Source organism: Corvus moneduloides, chromosome Z (genome assembly GCF_009650955.1).
Source record: "Corvus moneduloides isolate bCorMon1 chromosome Z, bCorMon1.pri, whole genome shotgun sequence".
Taxonomy (NCBI): domain Eukaryota; kingdom Metazoa; phylum Chordata; class Aves; order Passeriformes; family Corvidae; genus Corvus; species Corvus moneduloides.
This window is the reverse complement of record NC_045511.1, coordinates 31,407,618-31,420,737: the sequence shown is the minus strand read 5'-3', so window position 1 is coordinate 31,420,737 and position 13,120 is coordinate 31,407,618. Positions and strand designations below refer to the sequence as shown.

Here is a 13,120-nt window from a genome sequence, read left to right as displayed (position 1 = left end):
GCAGAGGGGCAGAATCCCCTCGCTCCCCTGCTGCCCACGCTGCTTTGGAGGTAGGCCAGGATGCGGCTGGCTTTATGGGCTGAGAGCGCACACTCCTCTTTGCCATGCTGAGATCAATAAATTGGTTTACACGTAGTCAGCGGACACAACTCCCACCCTGCCCCTACGCTTTTCCGGGGAAGGAGGGCGGTTCCGCCCCCGTCACAGCGGCTTTCCCGCGGGCCTGGCACAGGGAGCGCGGGCGTGGCGGTGCGCACCGACCCCGTGTGGGGCGCGGGAGAGGCGCAGCCGCCGCCGCCCGCCCCGCGGCACCGCCGGGGGAGACTCCCGGGAACCGGCGGCGCTGGGACAGCGGCCACAGCGCTGCGAGGTCGTGAGCACAGCGACGGGCAGGAGGCCGCCGGGCCCCCGGGCTCCGGGGGCGGGCGCCTCTCGGCCCCTGGGCGTGCCCTGGCGCGTCGGCAGCCGGCGGTGGTGGGGCCCCGCTCCCGGGCGCCGCTCCCCGGCCCGCGGCCCTCGCGGCGCCATGGGGCTGCTGCTGTGGCTGCTGCTGGTGCCGCTGGGCGCGGGCTCCGCGGCGTACGAGGTGTACGTGGATGCCCGGCGAGCCGAGCGGCCCCTGCAGCACTTCTGGAGGAGCACTGGCTTTTGGTAAGCGCGCACCGCCCGGCTCCGGGCCCCGAGCCGCTGGGCAGAGGTTCTCCAGCTCTCGCCTCGGCTGCATCCCGCCCTCTCGATCCCGAGGGCGTGCGGACGCTGCCTTTTAGGAGCAACCGAGGCTCTCCCGGGCTTGCTGCTGTGGGATCAGAGGGCCCTTGCGCCGCTTGCTGCTTAGCCTGCTGCTGGACCAGCTCCACCAGTGTAGGGCGGGATGTGGGATGTGGCCAGTTAACGTGAGCTGGCCAAAAGAGGGGCCTAGTCGACATTCCTTCTCTTTCTGACTTGCTTCCTTGCCCCCTCGAACACGTAAAGTCCTTCCCCAGCACGGTACATATGTTCTATTTCCCTTTACTTTTCAGTGTTTCCATTGCCAAGGCCCCTAAAGGGCCCCAGTCAAAACTTCTGATATTTCTAGTGCTACCAGACAAAAGACTGGTAGTTCTAGGAGTTTGTTCTTCTTGACAGACATTTTCCAGATGCACCACCTTTCCGATGCAGCCAGTGGGTCAGGCTGACCTAAGTTAGAGGGAAGGCTGTGACCATGCAGAAATCCCAGCTTCACCACTCGGTATTCTGGTCATGCTTTGCTTCTCGGAGAAAGCCTGGTCTTGCTCAGCTAAATGGGGTTGGAACAGCCTTCAAGTTTTGTGAGACTGCTAAAGGCTTCTAGCAGGCATGAAAGCAAGCGATGGTATATGCTACTGCTATGGTTGTATCTTACTCTAAAGTGATTATAATCTCCTTCATTTAGGCATACAGTGGGTTAAATAACAGTTATATGGAAAAGAGTTGCAATAGGGATTGAATCAGAATGTACTTTGGAAAAAGGAATTTGTGTATTTCTTTTGTATAATGCATAAGAGTCCCCTAAGACACAACTTGCAAGATTTTCTTTAGTTTTCCATGGGGGGAAAAACAGAACAGGACCTAAAATACATTGTGATGAAAAGAAATGTTTGGGCTTTCAGGTTTTGGTATTTTTTTTCTTTTGTTGTTTCAATTTTTTGTTTTAAATTTTGATTGCAATATTAGGAAACATTAATGAAAATCTGCCTTTAAAATAGTTTGTTTAGCCCATTTAAACTGCAACCCATGAAACACCCATGGTTTTAATTGTGCCAAAACTTTGGAGAGCTGCAAATGTGAAAGACGTGTGAAGGAAAGACAGAGGAGCAGTAGCAGAGGCAGAGGCTATCCATGGGTCAGCAGTTACTCTTTTATAACACCTGACTAACACTGGTATTTCTGAAAATCCCTTGAAAGCTCATGCAGTGGCACAACTGAGTTCCAGCTGCTAAAGCTTCTTTTCTGGGCAAGTGCACAGCTGTGGATCAGCAGCTGAGAAAGCCTGGGAGCAAGGCTTGAGGTTCTCTTGGATGGGCACTTGGCACTCAGAATAGGAAAGGACAGATACTGATAGCACCACTAACAAAACCCACTGTTCCATCATCTTTCTTTTGTATCTCATTGTAGTTTCTGCAAGGTTTCTCTCTAACAGGGTGTGAATTTCATAGTGGTTATTCAACATGGACTAAGCAAAAATAAGTGTCTTTGCCACTGTTGAATGGAAACCAGTTTGAATTTCAGAGTAGTAGTAAAGCACTCCATCAGAATCTGATTGTTAACGTTGTCCTCATTCACTGGAACATTTAAAAATACCCAGATGGCTGATACATTTTTAGTTAAGAGTGAAGCTGGTAATTTCTCAGTATCACTTGTGTGATTTGAAGCTATCTTATGGAGATGGTTTTTAAGTGCTTTGTATGCTGGCGAAATTGCAGCATTATAAGTGGATGTGGTTTGTGTGATGACTTGAACTTTCAGATAAGGATGCAGGAGATGGGATAATAGATAGGCAGTATCTCAGTTGTGTCAAGTTCTTGTCCAGATGGGACCAGGCTTTTCTCCCTTTGTGCACTGATGGTTATATAGTAGCAGGTTAAATCTGTAGAGCCCTGAGTGGTGGGATGATTATGTGGATGGGTACAGAGTAGGCAAGGATGTCATAAATGTCTCTTCCCAGCAGAGTTACAGTCAGCACAAGTCTGGTCGGCATCGTAGGAGACAGACTACAAGGCACAGACTTGAACAATATGTATATAGTGTGCCATCAGAGCACAAGTCATCTCTTGTTTCAGTGTGAAGACATGGATATATTTTACCAAGCCTGAGGGACAGTATTGTTTTATCCTTGTAACACAAATACTTTATCATTCAAAATGTGCACCATACGGGGAGGCTTAATCAAAGTCCCTGAGGGTGCCCAAACCCAGTGAACCGTGCAGCATTCTAAGTTTCTGACTTGTGAAGGGTGGGGTTGAGATCTCCATCTTGCAGCATTTATCTATGGGGATATGAACAACAGAAGTTTGCCACAGTGTAATGTTAATTTCAGTGGAATAAGTAGACATCAAAGTCAAGTTGATATGATCGTTGCTGTATAGCCATGAACCTGTAAAAGTGCTTGCAGAATCAAGCATAGAAACCTCAAACTGCACACTCCTGTGCTTTCTTATGCTTAAGGGTTAGCTGAACATGGCTGAAGAGTGTGAAGGCTCAGAGCATCTAATTCTGCTTCTAACAAGTGTAGTAGCATCCACAGCAGAGAAAGAATTGATGTCATTGCATGGACTTCAGCAGGAAAGTCAAGCCCATATTTTTCTTACGTCAGCAAGTCTGACTTCCACTGAAAAGCCTAAAACTGTGAGCTCCTTTATGATTAGTTACTCAGACACAAGGCGTATGTCACTATATTGTTTCCTCTGGCCACTGTTGCCTGAGATTGCTGTCTGTGCAGCAGGGACTGCTGAGACGCACCCAGGTGATACTCTACTTTGCCAAGCAACATGTACAGCCAGTTGGCCCCAAATAACCTGCAGCTCCATTTTGCTTTCATCTCATGTTAGGCAGTGCTGCTCATGCCATGTAGGAACGTGCAGGTGGTGTAGGGATGTAGCATAGGAATCTTTGCATGCCCAGTGGAGCTGTTATTTAATATTGCGATGTGTTTCTTTTCTGTCCATCTTTTCCTGAAGCCCTCCTTTACCTCATAGCCGTGCTGACCTGTTTGACCTGAGCAAAGACCAAGAGCTGAACCTCGCCTACATTTCTTCTGTTCCACATGGCGGCATTGAACAAGTTCGGATTCATTGGTTACTGGAATTAGTTGCTCTTAGGTAAGCAAACACCTCAAGTCAAAGTCTAGGAAAATGTGACACATTAAAGGGTCCAACAGGTGCTCACTTTGATGTTTATCTTAGCCTAGTTGCAAGCTGGGCATGTCTTTGCTTCCATGGAAGTCAGCTAAGTTCCAGCAGTTGGGGATTATTCTGGAGCTTTATGAGATGAAGAAAGACATAGTTTCTGCTGAGAAGCTGAGGGACTAAAAAGATGGCTTACTTTTTACTCCTTTAATTCAGGAGATGGGAAACAGCAAAAAAGTCCAACAAAGGTTGATACAGGCCTGACTTACTGAGAGGTCCAAATGAAAGGTGCCACTAATCCTTCTGCCTGTCATAGGAGTTATTTTTTTGCATCCCGAACCCCCCTGTGTACTGCATCAATTGACAGGTCGTGAGAACTAAAACAGGGTGAATTCAGGTAATACCAGTTAATATCCTGTTCCAAAAGGTTTCATATACAAAATGGCATTTTTGGTTTTAGGGAAAGACATGTCAGACTTTAGGAGGACACATGGAATTCATTGCCTTTCAAGTCCCTTTTAACTCAGTTTGAAAACACTCATATCAAGATGCCCAGTGGGAATAGCCAAATAGCCAGATGCCTAGAGCGGGAGCAATTGGTCTATGAGAGAAGACAAACCATAAAAACCCCATGAAAAGTTGTAATAGCACTTAAAAGTTCTGCCTGGCTCAGACTGTTGCTGAGCTGAGCATATTTACAATCCACATCATTGTTGCATCTGCTGTCCCAGACGCAGAAGGATGGGAATTTACCACTGTAGGGAAGCAACGGGGAAGGAGAGCTCAGACTCTGAAATGGCATGTGAGCAGAGGAGTAGGGAGTTTCAGAGTGTGCATTAGGAGCAGACTTCTTCTTCCTCATTAAAGTGTGCTTATGTATGTCAGTTTTTTAGGAGGGTGGTCAGAAGTCCTGCACGCAGGTAAGTGTTGCATCAGTACCCTAGAGTGGCCTCTCTTTGTTAGTCCATCTGTAAGTATAACAGGTAACAAGAGCTCCTTGCTCTCATCTTTCCCTGTGGAAGTTTCCAGTAAACACACTTTCATGTGTCTGTCTCCTTCTCTTACTGGTCTGTGGAGTATGTCCTCTTGGAGTGACCCACTGTCAAAGACAACTGTCACTGCTCACCACTACTGGAGTCCCCGTCTAAGAGATTCCTCCTGGGGGATGGGTTGGGTCTTTCAGGTTTCTGTAACCAATTCACTTAGGAAAAATCAATGAGTACGTTTGGAAAGAAAATAGCTGTATCTACACTTGGAGCTCAGAATCCCTTCTGCCAGCCTGTCATGGCTGTGGCATGTGTTGAATTGGACTTTCCAAATGACTGAGGGGGAGGAATGCATCCTGCGTCATGGATTCTGCTCAGCATTTGTGGGAACTGAGGCACTGAGTCTTTTAAAGTGGGATAAAATCCTTGACACTAGCAAAATTCTAGGACCATGTAAACATAGCAATCAATCAAGAAGTCCCCCAAAAACCTGCAGTGTCTCAAAGGTAGGATTCTAACCGTCTAGCCTCAATCTTTAGCCCAGCATTGACAAGTAGAAATTAGAAACTGCTGCTGTTTAGAACCAAGCTAGAACTTCTCATTTTGCAAAAAAATGTGTATTTGTCAAAGACAAGAAGACATTTAAGTTGTGGAAGGACAACCAGTGGACTAAGTGTCAGCAGTTTTGGAAGGTGAAGGAGCATGGAGCCTGCGGACAAACTCTGGGACTGAAAAAAACAACAGGAGCAGGAACAGAAGTCCAAGCAGAGATGTTCAGTGCTGATGCTTGATTTTGTGCATGTGCAAATCTCTTCCTGAACCAGTGATTTCCAGAAGGATGTAAAGAGGTTTTGAGTGCAACCATCTGAGTGTGGAACTGTATTATGTCATGGGGTTGATGAGTAGAGAACATTTCTTGAAATGTGGAGATGGGCACTTGACTGAAGAACAGTACTTAGAAAAAACAGGGGACCAGGAGATAACACCTCTGTGGAAGTCTAACAGAGACCTTGCTTTTCTTCACAGTTGTGCCATCTGTGAAAAGGTACCATGTTTCTCCCAAGAACTAGATGTGCTCAAATAAAAGACTGCCACCTTCCCTTCCTCACTTCTGTAATGGTCTTTCTCATTATGTTTTATAATCCCCCAATACCAAGTGCATTCCTTTATTTTAACTTCTTCTAGTACAGTAAGCCCCCCTCTTCATCTTTTTCTTTTTCTGAGTTAGCCCATTATTTCACCACCTGTGAAAGGATACCACAAAGCAAACTGTTTTCAGAGAACTGTTTTTTATTTTCCAACCAAAAGCATGCATTTGTCTCTTGGTCTTGTGACACAGGAATGTTCATGATTGTGGGGGAACCCAAGGTGTCTTTCATGGACTGGAAAGTTTCCAGGTTGTTGGTTACCAGTGCCAGTAAATAGAGCTATTTTGACACCTAGACCACACATTCTGGCTGTGCTTCACTAGTCAACAAGACAGGACGCTTTTAGCTGAAGACTGTGGCTCTTTGCCCAGTTCCAAGGGATGCACAGAGTCCACAAGTTAAGAATCCTTTCCCATTCTTATGTAGCAGTACTAAGCTCTGTCAGATACATGATACATGGTAAATCACAAGGCATCACAGTGAACAAAAATATAGTCAATCTACATGAAGCATATAACATTTCCTAAAAGGCATATAATGATTTTATTTCAATATTAGTATTAACCTAGTTGGAATTACAAGCCTATCCCCAGCTCCTCTCCAAGACGTGATAGCTAATTTCTGGTAGATTAGGAGAGAAGAGAATCAGCGGTTTTTGTTAATTTTCAATCTTCATGTCTTTAGTCTTAGTATAACTCAGTATAGCAAACATAAATGTACCAGAAAAAGGCTTGCTTTTTTTAGTTACCTTTTACATACTCCATAGAAATAATTCACAGTCTGCCAGCATCCCCACATCATAGCACTGAAGCTGTTTCCCTGCTGAGTTCGACATTGTCCAACACAGTTGATTATGAGCCAGCTCTGCCAGTAAAACCTAAACAGGAAATTGTTCTTACGGTTTTTTCTGACCAATAGTTTCTTTCTTCATAGTATAAGTTGTAAAGTTTACCTTCTCTCTTATGCATAGTCGTTTCTTTGCTTAGGTATCCTTTGGTACCACACTTAAAATAAATATGGTGAAAAAGAGACTTCCCACTCCTAACTTTCTCATGCTCTTCATTGTTCTCCAGAGACTCTTGGAAGGATACACCTTCCATTGGGATTTCTCTTTCTTTTTTGTCTTTTAAAATGAGATTAATCTAGAGTTAAGGGTATCTTTGCATATTTTTTTCTTTATGTTCTATGTTGGTGGCTTGATCCATAAAGCTAAAGAAAGTGTTGATTGGTAGGAAGTTTTATTTGACTTCCATTGACAGCTTGCTTAGCACAATGGCCTAAGAGTGTCTATATTGATACTGTCTGGCAGTAACTCTTATAAACCCATTCCCCTTGTTAGGCCCAAACAGGACCTTAAAAGAGGTATTCCCTGATCAAAGAAGGGTTACAAACAAAAGCAGGCACAAAGCAATATTTTGTCCTTGGGCCCTGCTCACTTGCTTGTAGAACAGAAAGAAGCTAATCATACCAAGTAAACAATTTAAATAATAATGTGAATTGCTTTGTGACAGGAAAATACTGCTAATGGTCAACCCTTTAATCTCGTGTCAGGTGTATCTGTCAGGTTTTACTGCTTTAGCAGTACTAACAGTGTGCAGCTGATAGGCTTCTTTTGTAATGAGTGCATGAAAACGTCAGCACTGAATAACCTAATACTGTGCTAGTTGTAGTCCCAGTGAAGATACTTTTTGTCTTTTGGGAGTGCACTGCTTTTCCTCTAAGAAAATACTTATTTCTGAGACACAGACAGGCTCTGGGGCACTTGGAGAACCTCAGTTTGACTGTTCTTTCATTCAGTGACCTAAAAAATTGAAATGAGCAAGTCATATGATGTGTTGACTTTTTTTTTTTTTTTTTGAATGGGACAGCAAAGAAATGGCTTCTGCATATATGGAACCTGTTTTTAGAGTCTGTTGTAAGAGGCACAGCTGTGATGGAATTTCCTTCCATGCTTAATGCTGTGTGAACCTGACATGAAAAAGGAGGGACAGCGAGCACAACTGCCTTACCTTTTGTGAAGGTAGTTATAAACTTGAGTATGAAACAGGATATTCTGCCCATGCCATGGGCCTGAACACTGAACACAAATTGTGTTACAATCAAAATCCAAGTCTGTTCTTATTTGTAAAGATATACAACAATACAACTGATGAGGGGAGTATCACGTGACATAAAGCATAATGAACAGCAGTTAATGCAAATTATTATAGAAAGTAACCAGCCCTAGAAGACATGGTCTAGTAGACCTCAAATCAAAGATTAATATGATAGGAAAAAAATGCCAAACAAAACAAACAAAACCCCCACAATGCGTGTAGTATGTACAGTGATGAAAGTTCTTCAACATAGAGGGATACACAAGTTACAAAGCATTGCTCTGTTTACTTGACCCATGTATGTTACTTGTAATACTTCATTAGCATTGCATCAGAGAAGACCAGCCAGGCAGTTCTGACTGATCCATCAATCCCCTTCAAGAAAACTCACAGATTTACCTTCCCACCCTACCCTATTTTCTCCTGTTTTTCTTTGAACCCAGGCAGGCATTTGTAGGAAGATGTGCTGCATCACAGCTCTGAGGTTTTATGTTTGATGGTCCTTATGTATCCCTGAATTAGAGTTGCATCTGCCCACCAGAGGCAACTTATTTTACAGGATGGTACAACTAGCTGGGTAGCTGCCAGTTAAAGCCATTAATTTTTCTTAATCCTGTTTATCATCTTACTAGTTACAAGATTGTGCATCAGAGTCATATTTCTTCCAGGATAATTAGGGGCATCACAGTCTTCAGTAACTAATTATGACAGATTTGATCCAATAAAACAGATGACTCCTGTGACTCCAAAGCCAGCAGTTTTTGGAAATGGTTGTTTTGAGAGGAACCTGTGATGGATCGTAGTTTCTTCTCCTGTGGCAGGTTATACTGTTAAGCCTGTGTGGTTAAGGAGGAGCGATATTCTACATTCCACAATATTTTATACATTTTATTTGTATGCAAACAGTGGGGACTTTTTTAGGAGTACACCTAGAATGTTTGGAAGGGGCAGGGCCTTGCAAGCCAGAATTTAAACCATTATGTGTCCAGAATGATGTATTGATTGCATTTTCATGGAAGTGGCTTAGCCTTCTTGACACAAGCCATTAAATCACTGGGAGAACAAGCTGATACTGGGCAGACCTTCCACCACAACAGTCCTCTGATATCCATGTTGGGTCACAATGATCATGGTACAAGGGACAAGTCAATCCCAAATTGTCTTTGCCTGCATTTTAAAGTGAAAATGGTAGTCTAACCTGTTCCACGCTTGTCCTGGACTGTCTCTCCAGTAGCTGCTCTATGTGACGTATGACATAAAGTGAAGCTCTTAGGGGGGAATGGCTTTACACAGCCAACAGTGTGTCTGATAATTTACTTGTTGCAAACTGCCCCTCTCCATCTGTCACTTCGTAGCGAATCATCAGCGAAGATGCAGGGTTAAACTGAGCAATCTGCTGAAAGCTTTTGGTCTTTTGCAAACAGCACAGCATTATGTATACTGTAGAATAGCATTTCCTGCATACATCCAAAATCTCTTCCAAAGTAACCCCCTCTTTTCAGAGAGTCTATCACTGAGGGATTGCAGCAAGCCAGGAGAACAGAAATGTTTAAATTCTTGTAGTCTTTCAGGATTTCCTTTAAAGTATTAACTCCAGTGGTGTCCAGAAATGAGATGGAAGAGCAATCTACAACAAGGGCTTGGAAATCAATTTGCTTAGGAACTAGTTGCATAGTGGTTTCTCCAATGCCCAGTCCATTAGCAGTTCTGTGATTTCCCTTTTTCAGATGCTGCTTTTCCTTCTTCTCATATTTCTTCCTTCTAGCAGCTTCTAGGTTAGGATCTAAATTGGTCAATCTGTACAGAGACTTTAGGAAGTAGTTTCTATTTGCATAGTAAAGTGGGGCCTCAAACCGAAATATTTTGACCTTTGGAACAGTAGAGAGATTTTCATATTCTAAGTCATCCTCATAAAAGCTTGTGTCTTGGATCTGACCAAGCAGGGCTGTCCGTGGCCGCTGGGTCCGAACAATGATGCATAACATGGAGAAAACAATGCCAACCAACAGCCCTATTTCTGTGCTGACCAAGGCAGAGGCAGACATGGTAACTACCCAGACAAGTGTGTCCACCTTATTCACATGGTACCGTGCTGGCACATCTCGGAACTTCCTCAGGGCTCCCCGAAGGCTGACAATGATAATACAAGCCAAGACACACTTCTGCAAGGAGTAGAATAGAGGTGCCAGGAAGAGCAGCACCAGCAAAACCATCATTGCACTGATTACTCCAGAGATTTGAGTCTGGCAGCCTGTAGATGTTTTGACGAGTGTTTTTGCCAGAGCTGCACTGGTTGCAAAAGAGTGGAAGAAAGAAGGAATGATGTTGCAGAACCCCACAGCAAACATTTCCTGATTGGCTCGGATGGTGTAAGCATATTTCTTTGCAAACATTTCGGAAAGGGATACAGTGAAGACAAAACTAACTATGGCAAGAGGCAAAGCATCTACAGCAACTCGGAGCATTAAGTTGAACTCTGGTACCTTTGGAGGGATAAATCCTGTTGGAATAGCTCCAGAAACACTGGATGCATATACTTCATTTAACTTACCATAGTGTGACACCAATGTTGCCACAACAATAACTACCAGCTCTGTGGGAAGAGGAAATTTCAGTTTATGCTTATACCGATCTCCGAGTTCCTTAGCAGTGACCAGCACCACGATACAAATGGCACTTGTGATGACATCACAAAGGTTAGCCTGAGAAATGTTCCGGAAGATGTTAATCCAGGTAATAACAAGCATCCCATGCCCTTGGCTACGTGGAATTTTTATTCCAATCAGATACTTCACTTGAGCTGTTAAAATGGTTAAGGAAGCACCAGTTGCAAAGCCATCTAGTACGGATTCAGATAGGTACATAGATACGAAACCCAGACGGAAGATCCCCATTAGAACCTGAGGAAACAGAAAAAGAAAAAAAAAACAACAAATAAACCATGAGCTGTAACCATTGCTGCAAATAATTAAGTACAGATGGGGGAGAACTAGCTGGAGGTCAATAGCTTTTGGCTATTTCAGTCTTGAAACAGGAATTATCCTTTATTGTTTCCAGTCTGCTTTTAAAACATGTGATTCCTTTTACTGTTGTGGAATGCTACAAACCCAAGAGGTGAATGAGGAGTTTGGGACAGGGTCAGTCAAATATTTATCTGAAGTGGCTTGCCTGATTTTTATTTCCCATGCAAAAGAGCAGTGGGTCCAAAATACTTCTATTATACCACAGTCAGTTTTCTTTTTTCTCTGTCTTAAAGTGAATATAGTTAAAATGTATGGCTTTTTTTTGTAAACAGAACTTGAATGACAGCAAATAAGATCCCTACTTTAGCTGTTGTATTAAACAGCTTTTAATTTTAGCCCTCTGGACAGGAGGGAAAATAGAGCACAGACAGCCTTTATGGCATGTCTAAGACCAAAAGTGGCAGAACAGCTCACAAACTCCAGGATTCTGTCCTTAACTAGTTGATTCTCCTTCTTTAGAAGGTTTTGGAAAATCGAACTTCACAAGGGCATTTTTTTGTTCATAAATGTGACCTGAAACTCCTTACTACAACAGGAAGATAGCTAGCTCTTTCTTAATTGATATATATATATGTATATATATATGTATGTTTACACACACACGCACACACACACACACACACACACACACACAGAGTTAATAGATAAGTATGTTCATGATGCTTCCTTCTGTGTTCTCTTGATATCCTTGTGATGGCAGCATGTTGACAAGTGTCAAGGAGTCCAGCACAGCCATTGTCTGAAAAGTAGGTTAGTCAGTCGATTTATCCTCTTGTCCTTTCTTTGAATTATCTTTTGGACAGTTTCTTAGAAAATAGCACCCCTAGCAAAACACTGAGCTGCACATTCTGAACTTGTAGAAGTAGATGAGTAGGTCTACACCTCTATTAATATATCTAGGGAAAGAGAGTTATTTCTTCATTGTTGAAGTACACAGCTACCTGGGAATTTCCTATATCTGTATTGGGGCTCATTGTCTCATGAAAGCAGCAAGGCCAAGAAGCAGTAGAGTATCAAAACAATGGTCTTTCAGAAGACTCTTGTTTTACCTGTGTTTGCTAGTAGCTAAGAAAACTGCTAGCCTCATGGTGTCTCTGAGTTGCCTACAGTTAGGTTTCCTGGGGAAGACAGTCCTAGGTACATTCAAATGAACTGATGATGTATCTCATTGAAAGACAGTCAAGCCAAAGCTTAGGTCATGCAAAAAAGCTTCAGGAACTTCATACCTTGCCTCTGGATGTCAGCAACCACTTACCTGATACACTCCTGCCACGAATGTCAAGGCTGTAGCAATGCCGATAGCATAGCACTCTTTCCCACACTCGGCATTTGTCCCCACAATGGTAAGGTTGAAGGCAGTTGTGTTGGACAGACTGTCATTCTGCAGAGAGCCATCATCTGGGGCTGGTGGGGCATCATCATTCAAGTCAAACCCAGCCAAGAGAAGTTCTCGGTCCACAACTTGTCCCACCATTAAGCTTATCAAGCTGAAAATGCCAACTGAGACATGACGGGATGTGCCCATTAAGAAATAGATGATGTTGGCAAAGAATGATGTGTAAAGGCTGTAAATGGGCTTCAGACCTGCCAGCAGTGAGTATGCAATTGCTTGAGGCACCAAAATGATCCCAATCACTAACCCAGACATAACATCCCCCCAAATGTACTCTTTGCACTGGTACTTGGGAAGCCATCGTAAAACAGGAAAGAAGTCCATAACAAAGTTCTTCAGCTTCTGTGGTGTGCAGGAGCAGCTCTTTCTCAGCTTAGCTAGGATGACTTCTTTCCTGTTAATCTTGATGTGAGGCTTTCTTTCCATGAGAAAGCAGGATGAGGTGTTGTTTTCCATTCTGGTAGCATCAAGTGGTCTTTCCATTTTCCCAGTGTTTACTTCATTTATGTGTTCCTGCAAAGTGAAGAAAACCTCTGTTAGGTTGCAATTCAGGAAGGTTTTCTTAGCACAGTCGCTTAACACTGTAAGTTTGTCACCTGATTTTGCTTTTA

At 43.5% G+C, this 13,120-nt stretch overlaps 2 protein-coding genes across 5 annotated transcripts in view; one reads left to right on the top strand and one right to left on the bottom strand.

The window, feature by feature from the left end:
* The first annotated feature begins 201 nt into the window (after positions 1-201).
* The window catches only part of IDUA (alpha-L-iduronidase), a 46,390-nt gene continuing 33,471 nt past the window's right edge, over positions 202-13,120 (top strand). Inside the window, exons 1-2 of the mRNA XM_032095221.1 lie at positions 202-651; positions 3,696-3,836. Of these exons, the coding sequence (XP_031951112.1) occupies positions 527-651; positions 3,696-3,836 (266 nt within the window). The 5' untranslated portion in view covers positions 202-526. The remainder of the gene's footprint in view (positions 652-3,695; positions 3,837-13,120) is intronic.
* The window catches only part of SLC26A1 (solute carrier family 26 member 1), a 37,599-nt gene continuing 30,600 nt past the window's right edge, over positions 6,122-13,120 (bottom strand). For all 4 annotated transcript variants that reach the window (XM_032095217.1, XM_032095218.1, XM_032095220.1 and 1 more), the window contains 2 exons: positions 12,372-13,022; positions 6,122-10,993 (listed from right to left, as the gene is read on the bottom strand). In XM_032095217.1, the coding sequence (XP_031951108.1) occupies positions 9,473-10,993; positions 12,372-13,022 (2,172 nt within the window). In that variant the 3' untranslated portion in view covers positions 6,122-9,472. The remainder of the gene's footprint in view (positions 10,994-12,371; positions 13,023-13,120) is intronic.